The sequence below is a fragment of the Carlito syrichta genome, unplaced genomic scaffold (assembly GCF_000164805.1).
Source record: "Carlito syrichta isolate Samal-C Ts95f unplaced genomic scaffold, Tarsius_syrichta-2.0.1 Scaffold307930, whole genome shotgun sequence".
NCBI classification, from domain to species: domain Eukaryota; kingdom Metazoa; phylum Chordata; class Mammalia; order Primates; family Tarsiidae; genus Carlito; species Carlito syrichta.
The window spans coordinates 275772-290254 of NW_007252026.1; the positions used below are offsets into that span (position 1 = coordinate 275772).

Here is a 14483-nt window from a genome sequence, read left to right on the forward strand (position 1 = left end):
CTTCCAAGTAGCCGGAATTATAGGCATGCGCTACCACGCCCAGCTGATTTTTTGATTTAGTGTAGAGATGAGGTCTCGCCGCCCAGGCGGGTCTCGCACCCGCGGGATCGGGCAATCCCTCACCTCAGCCTCCCAAAGGCGCGGGATTACAGGCTGAGTCACCGAGCCCGGCTGAGCTGTGCAAGTTTTAACCCTGTCATCTTCATCACCCAAGTCTACACTCCCATCTTGTGGTAGAGTCCAGATGCTAGAAATTCTGTTAACTATGCATGATACATAAGGATTGGCCCTGAACGTTACAGGAGCCCGTAGGAGGGGCACCAAATTCAAGGAAAGGAAATGGAAACGGAGTGTGTCAGGAACGTTAGGAGTATGAGGCCTGTTCTGGACGAGAAAGTCCCATAAGCTCGGTTCTGACGAAGCAGGTAGAGGGAAGACGAAAGTAGGAACATGAGTAAAAGATCAAGAGCAGTCGGCACAACAGCATTCATGCAGTTCAGGGTGGTTGGATCCTGCAGTCGGACGGGGCGCGGCGGAGAATGAATGGGGCTGAGGATGGTTCTGCACGTAATTCTCCAAGAAATGTCACTGTCTGGGCAAGACTCCTGGAAGACACACAGGCAGAGCCGGTTCGCTACAGGGCTTAGAAGGAACTTGCAGGCGCGAGTCAGTCTGCGCAGTAAAGGACAAATATGAAGTGGGCAAGGAAGCACTTAGCAGTCGCGTCTCGCCACCAAGTTCACGGGTTAGGTGTGGAAGCGCAAAGGCTGCCGGGCGTAGCTGGTCGACGCGCCAAAGGCTCCCACCTCCGGCGTCCTCCGTTGCTAGGGTGACCGGAAGCGCATTCTGAAGCCCCGCCCAGCAACCATAGAGTGCCGGAAGAAGGCTGGGCAGGAGAGTCTGAAGGGGACGCGTCGGTGTCGCGGTGTGGGTGGTGCTGAGATGACTACCTTAGTGCTGGATAACGGAGCTTACAACGCCAAAATCGGCTACAGCCACGAGAATGTCTCGTAAGTGTTACTTCCTCCGAGGGACAGGTACGCGCGCCTCCGGACGCTCAGCCGGGGAGCGGCGGGGGGCGGGACAGCCGCGGGCCGACTGGCGTTGAGCACGGTTTGGTTTCCGCCCGGCCCCGGAAGTGGGCTGTGCGTCTCGCTTCGTAGCGGGAACCTAAGCTTCGGGGGACGCGTTCCGGTCGGGAGGGCGGGTGGCCCAGCTCGTTAACCTTAAGCAGCTGTGGGCGGCGCGTCGGCGCGTGGGTATTCTCCTCCGGGCGCGTTTTCATTAGAGCCTCGAAGGGTTCCGCGAGCCGCAGAAGTCTAAAGCCGCTGTCTTAGGCCCTCGTCGGCCGCTTAAACCCAAATACCTAATGGCCTGCCCCACGTGTGTGGTCTCAAAGCGTATGAATACGTGAGGAATTTAAGGGCACGCCTCTCCTCTGTCAGATTCACAGGATTGTTTTCCCTTTTCTTCCTCGTAAAGAGAGAAATCAAGTTGAGTAAGGATGTAAGCTATTAGTCTTTCTGGAAAACATCTGGCAATGCTTTTATCATCGTCCGTTGTCCTTTGACGCAGCGATCGGAAGTGCTGCACGTGGTGAGAATAAGTACAGGGGTGTCTGTCGGATTCATGGACCTTGTGTAGCAAAACGCACGCGAGCGAGATAACAAGAACAGAAGATTGGCCACATCCGTCGTAACACCGCCATGAAATTGACAACAACGCGGCTTCTCAACATTGGGTCTTCAGAGAATATATAGACACGCAGGGGAAATGCTGACAGTATCTTGAGTGAGAGCTGCAGGAACACAGCATCCTTGCAGTGGTGACCCAGTGTCGCACACACATTTGGGTGCATACCTGTGTAGATTGACAGCGGCTCGCGTGTGTCTTCACAGCCAGATCTAAGACGAGCTCCTACCTCTGTACCCTGTAGCAGGGGTCCTCGGCCCGAGGCAGGGGGTGAGCAGCCGCAGTCAGGTCAGCCGTCGACATTCGATTTTCGTTTCTTGTTTTTTGAGATGGTCTCACCCTGTCGCACAGGCTGGAGTGCGGTGGCAGGTGGCCCCCACCTGCTGGGCTCAGGTGATCCTTCCGCCTCAGCCTTCCAAGTAGCTGGGATGACAGGGGCGCGCCACCACGCCCGGCAAATTTTTTGATTTTTTTGTAGAGACGAGGTCTCGCCATGTTGTCCAGGCTGGTCTCGAACCCCTGGGCTTAGGCAGTCCTCCCGCCTCGGCCTCCCAAAGTGCTGCGATTACAGGCATGAGCCACGGCACCTGGCTGGCATTAGATTCTTATGGAGCACAACCCTGTGGTGAAGGGTGCATGCGAGGGATCTAGGTTGCCTCCTTGTGAGAATCTGGTGCCTGATTATCTTCCATGAAACCGGTCCTGATGCCAAAAAGACTGGGGGCTGCTACCCTATAGCGTCTTATCAGTTGGAAATCTGCAGCTTCATGAAACTTAATTTTATGGCTAGACTTTTGAAATTGTGAATTCTTATCAGAATGGAATGAAGAGTTTCTGCATTAAAGCCAGAAGGAGTAGGGCCATTACCAAAGCCCTGGCTCTCAACTGTGTAGTGACAGAACCAGTACTCACCTGCAGGGATTTCTTGAGGACCTATGAGAAAGATAAAGTGTCCAGTGTTACAAGAAAGATAAAGGCCCTGTTACATACTAAACATAAAGAGGGCATTTGTGTATTATTGGAATACAGGATTAGAAACACTGGTTATGAATGTACTAATCTTTTGGCAATAGGGGTGGTGTTTCAGTAAAGGTGTTTTTAGCAACTAAATATTTAGTTATATTTACTATATTATTTGTTTCTAGGGTTATTCCTAACTGTCAGTTCAGGTCAAAAACAGCACGTCTTAAAACTTTTACTGCTAACCAGATAGATGAAATAAAAGACCCTTCTGGACTCTTTTACATCCTTCCTTTTCAAAAGGTAACTCGTTTGTGTGTCATTTCTAGCATTGTAGACCTATTTTATTTTATTTTTATTTTTTATTTTTTGAGTTGGAGTCTCACTCTTGTTGCCCAGGCTGGAGTGCAGTGGCACGCTCATGTCCACTACAGCCTCAACCTGTTGGGCTTAGGTGATCCTTCTGCCTGAGCCTTCTAAGTAGCTGGAACTACAGACGTATGCCACCATGCCCAGCTAGTTTTTGTGATTTATTGTAGAGGTGAGGTCTCACCAAGTTGCCCAGGCTGATCTTGAACCCCTGGGTTCAGGTAATCCTCTCACCTCAGCCTCCCAGAGTGCTGGAATTATAGGATGAGCCACTGCGCCCAGCCTAAAGAAAAATTTTAATTTATGTATAAGGCTGTGTGTGTGTATGTATAAAATATTTTTATTTTATGTTTTTTATTTTATTTTTCTTTTTTTCAGAGTTGGGGTCTTACTCTGACGCCCACACTGGAGTGCAGTGGCCGCTCCTGGCCACTGCATCCTCAACCTGCTGGGCTCCAGTGATCCTTCCACCTCAGCCTTCCAAGTAGCTGGAACTACAGGCGCATGCTACCACGCCCGGCAAATTTTTTGATTTATAGTAGAGATGAGGTCTCACCAAGTTGCCCAGGCGGGTCTCGAACCCGCGGGCTCAGGCAATCTACTCACCTCGGCCTCCCAAAGCGTGGGATTACAGGCTGAGCCACCGAGCCCGGCCTTAATTTTTTTTTTAGTTGGATTTTTACTCCATTGCCCAGACTGGAGTGCAGTGGCACACTCATGGCCACCCCAGCGTTGACCTGCTGGGTTTTGGTGATCCTTCCACCTCAGCCCTTCAAGTAGCTGGAACTACAGGCATGCTACCACACCTGGCTAATTTTCTGATTTATTGTAGAGATGAGGTCTTGCCAAGTTGCCCGGACTGTTGTTGAACCCGTGGGCTCAGGCAATCCACCCACTTCGGCCTCCTAAAGTGCTGGGATTACAGGCTGAGCCACCGAGCCCGGCCAGGCAAAGATATTTTTATGTCTCTGAGAAAAGATGACTTAAATTTTAATAAAGATCTAATTAAAACCAAAAATTGAAAATAAATTGTTTTGGTAAAAACAGATGACTGACCGGGTATGATGGCTCACACTTATAATCTCAGCACTGAGAGAATTGCCTGAGCCCCCAGGTTTGAGCCCAGCCTGGGCTACTTGGGGAAACCTCATCTCTACAATAAATAAAAAAATTAGCCGGGCATAGTGGTACATGTGCCTGTGGTTCCAGCTATTTGGAAGGCTGAGGCTGAAGCATTGCCTGAACCTAGCAGGTCGAAGCTGTGATGACTGTGAGCGTGCCACTGCACTCCAGCCTGGGCAACAGAGTGAGACTGTGACTCAAAAAAGAAAAAGAAAATTGGTATAGAGAGGCATCTCTATATACTGATGTGTCTTTTAAGCCCTTGAAATTTTTAGTTACTATTTACTTGTAATTAAAAAAATATATACTAATATAACTGATTTAAAATTCATGCAGCATTTGATTGGAAAAAGTAACCATAAAGAGAAAGAAATCAGTGCTTTAGAATATATTAACCTGATATATTCAGATTCTTTTTATTTTTATTTATTTATTTTTTTTTGAGCAATAGTTTCACTCTGTCGCCCAGGCTGGAGTGCAGTGACATGCGTACTCACAGCCACCACAGCTTCAACCTACTGGGCTCTGGTAATCCTTCAGCCTCACTCTTCTAAGGAGCTGGAACTATAGGCATGCATCACCACGCCCAGCTAATTTTTTTGATTGTAGAGACAAGGTCTCGCCATGTTGCCCAGGCTGGTCTCAAACCCCTGAACTCAGGCAAACCTCTTTCCTTCGTCTCCCAAAATGCTGGGATTACAGGCATGAGCCACTGCTCCTGGCCCAAAGTTCTTGATTATTAAATTTATAATTAATGTTTTGCAGGGCTACTTGGTGAATTGGGATGTTCAAAGACAAGTTTGGGATTACCTTTTCGGAAAAGAAATGTATCAGGTAACAAATTAGAGTATGTATTCACATTCTATTTCCATGTCCTACTCAAGTGAAAAATTAGAAGTTATATTTCAAGAGTTTTAAGTCACTTTAAAATATAGCTAACGCTAGTTTTGATTTTCTAAATATTTAATGAATGCAACTGAATAGAGTGTCTATGTTTAAGCAGAGGTTGAGTAAAGATAGTCTTTATGAAACTCAAGGTTAAAATTTTACTTCAAATTTCTACTATTAGAACAATTCATTCTATCATTTTTGTTTTCACAATAAAATATTTTTGCCTACATTTTTTTTTTTGAGTTAGAGTCAATTCTGTTGCCCAGGCTGGAATGTAGTGGCACGCTCATGGCCACTGCAGTCTTGACCTGTTGGGCTCAGGCAATCCTTCTGCCTCAGCCTTCCAAGTAGTTGGAATTACAGGCGCATGCTACCATGCCTGGCTAATTTTTTTTATTATAGAGACAAGGTCTCACCAAGTTACCCAGGCTGGTCTCAAACCCCTGGGCTTAGGCAGTCCTCTTGCCTTGGCCTCCCAAAGTGCTGAGATTACAGGGTTGAGCAACCGCGCCCAGCCTGCATACATATTTTAATGTGTGAAAACTATAAGATAATTTTGTGCTTTTCCCTATGGCTATATGTATAATGAGAGAATGTTCAAGTTTTAATACTCCTCAAGAATATGTGGGAGAGAATTACATAAAATTGAATATCTTTTTTTTTTTTTTGAGTTGGAGTCTCTCTTATGTCGCCCAAGCTGGAGTGCAGTGGCACGCTCCCGGCCATCGCAGCCTCGACCTGCTGGGCTCAGGCGATCCTCCACCTCAGCCATCCAAGTATCTGGAACTACGTACACTACCAGGCCCAGCTAATATTTTATTTATTGTAGAGACGAGGTTGCCCAGGCTGGTCTCGAACCCATGGGCTCAGACAATCCTATCACCTCGGCCTCCCAAAGTGCTGGGATTACAGACTTGAGCCACTGTGCCCGGTCAAAATTGAATATCTTGAAGCCCTTTTACTTTTATTTATTTGTTTTTGTTTCCTTATTTTATCATTTTTTGTTTTGTTTTCGCTTTTGCCCTTTCTGAAGCATAACAACAGCCTCAGTACTTATAATCATCATTAATTACTTTTGCATAATTGTCTTTAAACAGTTTGATAGTAACACTTTTTTTTGAGTCTGGGGTCTCTGCTGCCCCAGTTAGAGTACAGTGGCACGATTATGGCCACCACAGCCTCGACCTGCTGGGCTCAGACACTGTGCACAGGACAGTCCCCAACAACAAGGAGTTAGGTTACCCAAAATGTCAGTAGTTCAAGAGTTGAGAAACCCTCTTCCAAAGCCGCCCTACCTAAGTTGGCATCCTGGCTCTGCTCTGTCCTAATTGTGTGACTCTGCATGCCTTACTTCCGCCTTAGTCTTCCAAGTAGCTGGGACAACAGGCGCGTGCCACCATGCCTGGCTAATCTTTTGCTTTATTGTAGAGATGAGGTCTCGCCTAGTTACCCAGGCTGGTCTCGAACTCCTGGGCTCAGGCAGTCCTCTCGCCTTGGCCTTCCAAGGTCCTGGGATTATAGGTATGAGCCACCGTGCCGGGCCGACAGGAACATTTTATTAATGCTTTTCATATACTATAAATTAATAAGGCATGCTAATTTAAAAGAGGTAAACTTGCATAATAGTTAAGTGTATGGATTCTATAACCAAACTCTGTGGGTTCAAATCCTAGCTATGTCACTAAGTGGCTGCCAGAACCTGGGTAATTTATTCAGCTTTTCCATGTTTCTATTTGTTCATCTATTAACTGGGGGTAATGATGAGACTTATCTCATGAGGGTTGTTGTGAGGGTTGAATAATTTTGATCGTATATGTAAACAAGTATTGATAATTATCACTACAAATTATAAAACTTTTTGGAATTTTCTTCCCTCATAGGTTGATTTTTTAGACACTAATATTATTATCACAGAACCATATTTTAACTTCACTTCAATTCAAGAATCAATGAATGAAATTCTATTTGAAGAATACCAGTTCCAAGCAGTATTAAGGGTAAATGGTGAGTTAAAGTTTTCATTGACCTCGAGTTATGTGAATATGGACATGACAGGGTAAAAAAATTCTTTAAGGCTGGCTGTGGTGGCTCACACCTTTATTATTTATTTATTTATTTAGAGTCAGAGTCTCAGTCTTGTCACCCAGGCTGGAGGGCAGTGGCACGCTCCTGGCCACCGCAGCCTTAACTGCTGGGCTCAGGCAATCCTTCCTCCTCAGTCTTCCAAGTAGCTCGACCTACAGGCACATGCCACCAAGCCTGGCTAATTTTTTGATTTATTGTAGAGATGAGATCTGGCCAAGTTGCCCAGGCTAGTCTCCAACCCGAGGGCTCAGGCAGTCTTCTCACCTTGGCCTCCCAAAGTGCTGGGATTATAGGCGTGAGCCACCATACCCAGCCAGCCCAGGCTCACACCTGAAATCCCAGCACTCTGAGAGGCCCAGGTGAGAGGATTGCTTGAGCCCAGGAGTTCAACACCAGCTCAGGCAACATATCAGACCTTGTCTCTAAAAAATGAAAAAGCAAAAATGAGCTGGGCCTGGTGGTGTGTACATGTATTCCCAGCTATTTGGGAGGCTGAGGTGGAAGGATCACTTGAGCCCAGGACATTGAAGCTGGTTGAGGCTATGGGGTAAGCTGTGCCACTGCACTCGAGCCTGGGTGACAGAGTGAGACCCAGACTGAAAGAATAGAAAAGAAAAGAAGCTCTTAGAATCCCAGAATACTAAATGGCATTCTTTAGATCTGAAAGAAAGAAAACTCAGAATTTTAAAACTAAATGGACTCTGAGATTAGTCAAACCTCTCTCAGTTTATCTTTTTACTAGTAAGATACAGTTCTCTAACGAAGTTATTTGCCCAATATTCGTAATCTCTGGAAGATTATTCTGAGGTAGTTAGCTTTTCTGTCATTGAATGTGTTTGTGAAATATAATGTTTTTGACATTATTATTATTGTTTGAAATGTTAGTAGCTCAGGCTGCCAAAGTGATGGGAAATAGTCTGTAAATATCATCAAGAAGCATGTTGATTGCAAGCTAGGATTACATTAAATGATTGTGTATAGTAAAAGTATTTAAATATTTAGCTTGCAGAATTTTTTTTTAATATATTTTTTTATTTTAAAATTATGGGGTACAGTTAAGGGCTGGGTATACAAATATGCATTGTGCGGGTACCCTTGTTGATGAGGTGTGCCCCCCCTTCCCCAGACAGATATTGACTACCATTAATCCCACCTCCCTTCCCCTCCCTGCACCCCCATAGTTTCCTGCCACTGTCAATCCTTTTCTTATAGTATTACGGTAGTTGTTCAAGGTCCACTTCTGAGTGAGAACATGTGATGCTCAGATCTTTGTTTCTGTGAGAGATCACTCCGTATTATAGACTCTAATTCCATCCAGATTGCTGCGAAATTCATGATTTTGTTCTTTTTTAGGGCTGCGTAATATTCCATTGTGTATATGTACCACATTTTTTTTAATCCAGTCCTCTTTTGATGGACAGTATGGTTGGTTCCCTGATCTTGCTATTGTGAACAATGCTGCGATAAACATATGTGTGCAGATATCTTTTTTATAGAGTGATTTGAGTTCTTCCCAGTATATTCCCAGTAGGGGGATTGCAGGGTCATATGGAAGGTCGATTTTTAGAGCTTTTAGGATTCGTTACACTGATTTCCACAGAGGCTGTACTAGTTTATACTCCCACCAACAATGTAGAAGTGTTCCCTTTTCGTCACATCCTCTCCAGCATCTGTTATTTTTGAGTTATTGATAATGGCCATTCTGACTGGATTTAGGTCGTATCTCAGTGTAGTTTTAATTTGCATCTCCCTGATGACTAGTGAGGCTGAACATTTTTTCATGTATCTGTTGGCCGCTTGTATGTCTTCTTTTGAGAAGTGTCTGTTCACATCTTTTGCCCACTTGTAATGGGGTTGTTGGTTTTTTTCTTTTCAGCATGTTTGAGTTCCTTGTAGACCCTAGATGTTAAGCCTTTGTCAGACATGGAGTTGGCAAATACTTTTTCCCAGTCTGTGGGTTGTTTCCCTGCTCTCTTGATGGTTTCTCTGGCTTTGCAGAAGCTTGTCAGTTTAATGAGGTCCCACTTGTCTATCTTATTTCTTATGGCCTGTGCGTGTCGGGTTTTGCTCAGGAATTGGATGCCAGTTCCAACTTCCATAAGGGTTAGGGTTAGGGTTAGGGTTTATTTTATTTATTTTTTTTAGTTTGGATCTCACTCTCATCAGGCTGGAGTGCAGTGGTGTGACTGCAGCTCACTGCAGCCTCAAACTCCTGAACTCAAGCCATTCTCCTGACTCAGCCCTCTGAGTAGCTGGGGCTACAGGCATGCGCCATCATATATTTTTTTTTAAGAGATGAGTCATTGCTGTGTTACCCTGGCTGGTCTTGAACTTCAGGGCTCAAGCAGTCCTCCCAACTTGGCCTCCTAAAGTGCTGGGATTATAGGCGTGAGCCACTGTCGCGGGCCTAGCTTACAGAATTTAAGTCTATATAAAGCAGTAGTGTACTGTAATGGTTGAGAGTACAATCTGCAGACATGTTTTCAACCAAGGGTGATTTTGCTCCCCAAGGGTCATTCAACAATATTTGGAGACTTTTTTTTGGTTGTCAAAACTGGGAAGGTGCTGCTGGCATCTAGTGGGTGGAGGCCAAGGTGCTGCTAAACAGTCTACAATGCACAGGACAGTCCCCAACAACAAGGAGTTATGCCACCCACAATGTCGGTAGTTCCAGGGTTGAGAAACCTTCTCTTCCAAAGCCACCCTGCCTAAGTTGGAATCCTGGCTCTGCTGTGTCCTGATTGTGGGACTCTGCGTGAATTCCTTCTCTGTGCTTCAGGTTCCTCATCTGTAAATTGGGATTGTTGCACCCACACTCATTATACAGAGATTAGAATAGAGCACAGCACATTACAAATGCTCAGTAAAAATTAGTTGCTGTTGCAATAGTTATCATAAGCCACGAAATAATTATTTACCTTTAAAACTGATTAAAAGGAACATTTTTGTCTTTGTGCTTACCTTAGTTTTCTATGTTTTATATTGCTTTAGTGTTATACTTTTATTTAATATGTTCTTTCTTCTTTATGTTTTTTGATAGCTGGGGCTCTCAGTGCACATCGGTATTTCCGTGATAATCCTTCTGAGTTATGCTGTATCATTGTAGATAGTGGATATTCCTTTACACATATAGTTCCTTACTGTAGAAGTAAAAAGAAAAAGGAAGCAATTATTCGGTGAGTTGCACTTAGTTTTCCTATTATTTCTTAGAATGAAACTCAATTAAATGTGCGATGAATGAGCCAAATTTGAATTCTCCCCTTTTAGGATAAATGTGGGAGGAAAACTCTTAACCAATCATCTAAAGGAGATCATATCTTACAGGTAATATTTATCTTTGATTCTTTGGGAGGGTGGAGCACTGGAGATACACTTTTTAAAGTAATTGAAAAAATTTTTTTAACCTTTATTCGTCCCTGTAGGTAGCAATTCTATATTATTACTTAAAAAACTGTATCAAGGCCGGATGTGGTGGCTCAGGCCTGTAATCCCAGCACTTTGGGAGGCTGAGGTGAGAGGATTGCCTAAGCTCAGGGGTTCGAGACCAGCTTGGGCAACTTGGTGAGGCCACCTCAATACAAAAAAAAAAAAAATAAGCCAGGTGTGGTAGCGCATGCCTGTAGTTCTAGTTACTTGGGGGACTGAGGCAGAAGGATCATCTGAGCCTAGCAGGTCTAGGCTGAGGTGTCCATGAACATGCCACTGCACTCTACCCTGGGCAACAGAGTGAGACTCCAACTCAAAAAAAAAAAAATGGTATCATATATATAAATACTAATGATGTTGAAATTTGGAATGTTTTCTAGCACATAAAATGTAGTGTTCACCAAGAAGATAATTCTAAATTCTAGGGAGTTTAATATATTATAAATAATATTTTAATATTGTAAATGTTGTACATGAACATGGTAATTTATGCTTCTATTTTAGATTTTTTTTTTTGAGTTGGAGTCTTACTTCGTTGCCCAGGCTGGAGTGCAGTGGTACACTCACCGTCACCCCAGCGTTGACCTGCTGGGCTCAGGCAATCCTTCCGCCTCAGCTTTCCAAGTAGCTGAAACTACAGGTGTGTGCTACCATGCCTGGCTAATTTTTTTATTTATTGTAGAGGTGAGGTCTCTCCAAGTTGTCCAGGCTGTTCTCAAACCTGTGAGCTCAGGCAGTCCCCTTACCTCGGCCTCCCAAAGTGCTGGAATTCAGGCTTGAGCCATTGCGCCCAGCCTATTTGTAGATTTACTGCGTTTAGTAGCATAAATATTTTTTTTTGTTTTTTTTGAGTTGGAGTCTCACTCTGTCACCCAGGTTGGAGGGTAATGGCATGCTCCTGGCCGGCCACTGCAGCCTCGACCTACTGGGCTCCAGTGATCCTTCTGCCTCAGCCTTCCTAGAAGCTGGAACTACAGGCATGCACTGCCACGCCTGGCTAATTTTTGGTTTATTATAGAGACGAGATCTCGCCAGGTTGCTCGGGTGGGTCTCGAAACCGTGGGCTCAGGCAATCCTCTCGACTTGGCTTCCCAAAGTGCTGAGATTACAGGCTGAGCCACCGAGCCTGGCCAACATAAGTATTCTTGCAGGTGTTTTCTAACTAACAAACACAAACAATTCCACACTCTCATTTTCTTGCTATGTTAACTTTGGCTGCTATGAATCTGTCAGTATTTTTGTTCTCCTTTATGCTATATGAGAAAATAAGTGGCTCTATATTTCCTTATACCTTTTCTCTCTTCTTTTTTTCTTCTGTCAGATGTACCATTATTATTTTTTTTATTACTTTTTTTGTAGAGAGGGAGCCTGGTTATGTTGTGCAGCCTGATCTCAAACTCCTGGGCTCAAGCAGTCCTCCCACCTTGGACTCTAAAGTGTTGGTTTACATGTATGGGCCATCATGTCTGGCCTATTACTCTTTGTTTTTTTGAGTCAGAGTCACACTCTGTCATCACGCTGGAGTGCAGTGGTATGCTCAAGTCCACCACAGCCTTGACCTGCTAGGCGCAGGTGATCCTTCTGCCTCAACCTTCCAAGTAGCTGGAACTACAGGTGTGCACCACCATGCTCAGCTAATTTTTTTTTTTTTAGGGTCGGAGTCTTACTCTGTCACCCAGACTGGAGTGCAGTGGCCACTCCCGGCCACTGCAGCCTCAACCTCCTGGACTCTGGCGATCCTTCCGCCTCAGCCTTCCAAGTAGCTGGAACTACAGGCGCACGCTACCACGCCCGGCTGATTTTTTGATTTATTGTAGAGATGAGGTCTCGCTGCCCAGGCGGGTCTCGAACCCGCGGGCTCAGGCAATTCACTCACCTCAGCCTCCCAAGGCACGGGAATACAGGCTGAGCCACCAAGCCTGGCACTAATTTTTTAAAAAAATTTATTATAGAGACAAGGTCTCACCAAATTGCCCAGGCTGGTCTCGAACCCTTGGGCTCAGGCAGTCCTCTTGCCTCTGCCTCTCAAGTGCTAGGGATCCAGGTGCTGGGATTACAGGCATGAGCCACTGTGTCTGGCCTACTTTTTTTGTTTTTTAACAACTTTACTGAGATTTAATTCACATACCATATAATTCACTCACTTAAAGTGTATCATTTTAGTGACTTTTAGTAGAACATTTTCATTAAAAAAGAAACCGATAGCCCTTAGCTATCACCTCTTGCTTTAGTACTTTTTTTTTTTTTTTAATTTGAGTTGGAGTCTCACTCTGTCGCCCAGGCTGGAGTGCAGTGGCACGCTCACAGCCACCCCAGCATCAACCTGCTGGATTCTGGCGATCCTTCTGCCTCAGCCTTCCAAGTAGCTGGAACTACAGGTACATGCTACCATGCCCAGCTAATTTTTCTGGTTTGTTGTAGGGATGAGGTCTTGCCAAGTTGCCTGGGCTGGTCTCGAATCCGCGGGCTCTGGCAATCCACTTGCCTCGGCCCTCAAAGTGCTGGGATTACAGGCTGAGCCACTGAGCCTGGCCAGCTTTAGTTTTTATTTTTTAGCTTTTATTTTTAAAAAGTTTGTTTGAAATAATTATGTACTGAATAATTACAAAAATAGCACATAGTCCTGTGTACCCTTAATGACATCTTTTTTTTTTTTTTTTTTTGAGTAGGAGTCACACTCTGTCACCCAGGCTGGAGGGCTGTGGCATGCTCACGGCCACTGCACCCTCAACCTGCTGAGCTCAGATGATCCTTCTACCTCAGCCTTCCAAGTAGCTGGAACTACAGGTGCATGCCACCATGCCTGACTAGTTTTTGATTTATTGTAGAGATGAGGTCTCGCCAAGTTGCCCAGGCTGGTCTCGAATTCGTGGGCTCAGGCAGTCCTCTCCCCTTGGTCTCCCAGGGATGGGATTATAGGCATCAGCCACCGTGCCAGGCCAACGATGTCTTATATAACTATAGTATAATATCAGAACAGTGATTTGACATTAATACAATACTGTTGACTACAAATCACCTTTCATTTTCACCATAGTTTACTTGCATTCATTTGTGTAGAAGTATACACAGTTCAGTGCATTTTTATCCCACTCTGAGATGTGTGTAATCACCACCACAATAAAGATATAGACTGTTTCAACACCACAGTGTAGCTTTTTTGTACCATACCTTTATATTTGCTCCCTCTCCTGACCATGTAACCACCACCCCCATCTGTTTTCTTTCTTTCTTTAATTTTGTTACTTAAAGAATGTTACAGTTTCACATAACTAGAAGCAGGATATTGAATGCTTCCAACACAAAGAAATGATCAATGTTTGAGATGATGGAAGTGCTGATTACTCTGCTCTAATTACATGTATCAAAACATCACTATGGGGCTGGGCACGGCGGCTCACGCCTATAATCCCAGCACTTTGGGAGGTCAAGGTGAGAGGATTGCCTGAGCCCATAGGTTTGAGCCCAGCCTGGGCAACTTGGTGAGCCCTCATCTCTACAATAAATCAAAAAATTAACTGGGTGTGGTGGTGCGAGCCTGTAGTTTGAGCTACTTGGAAGGCTGAGGCAGAAGGATCGCCAGAGCACAGCAGGTCGACGCTGGGGTGGCCGTGAGTGTGCCACTGCACTCCAGCCTGGGCTACAGAGTGAGACTCTGACTCAAAAAAGTAAAAAAACTTCTGCGTATTCCGTAAATAATTGTTACCAGTTTAAAAAGTTAAAAATACACATTTTTTAAAAAGCTGGTGGGAGGATGAACATTGGCCAGGTAACTCTTAAGTCATTTTTAACAGTTTTTACCTTAAAAATAATTAACAGAACAACAGGAAAGAATGTTACAGAAACAGAATCATATAGTATGTAATCTTTAGAGAGTGACTTTTTTTTTTTGAGTCGGAGTCTCACTCTGTCGCCCAGGCTGGAGTGCAGTGGCACGC

The 14483-nt window shown here is 44.7% G+C and overlaps 1 protein-coding gene across 2 annotated transcripts in view; it reads left to right on the plus strand.

The window, feature by feature from the left end:
• The first annotated feature begins 834 nt into the window (after positions 1–834).
• Positions 835–14483, plus strand: part of ACTR6 (ARP6 actin related protein 6 homolog) — a 36024-nt gene continuing 22375 nt past the window's right edge. For both annotated transcript variants that reach the window (XM_008064682.1, XM_008064683.2), the window contains exons 1-6: positions 835–1010; positions 2838–2955; positions 4909–4977; positions 6915–7038; positions 10160–10295; positions 10387–10443. In XM_008064682.1, the coding sequence (XP_008062873.1) occupies positions 943–1010; positions 2838–2955; positions 4909–4977; positions 6915–7038; positions 10160–10295; positions 10387–10443 (572 nt within the window). In that variant the 5' untranslated portion in view covers positions 835–942. The remainder of the gene's footprint in view (positions 1011–2837; positions 2956–4908; positions 4978–6914; positions 7039–10159; positions 10296–10386; positions 10444–14483) is intronic.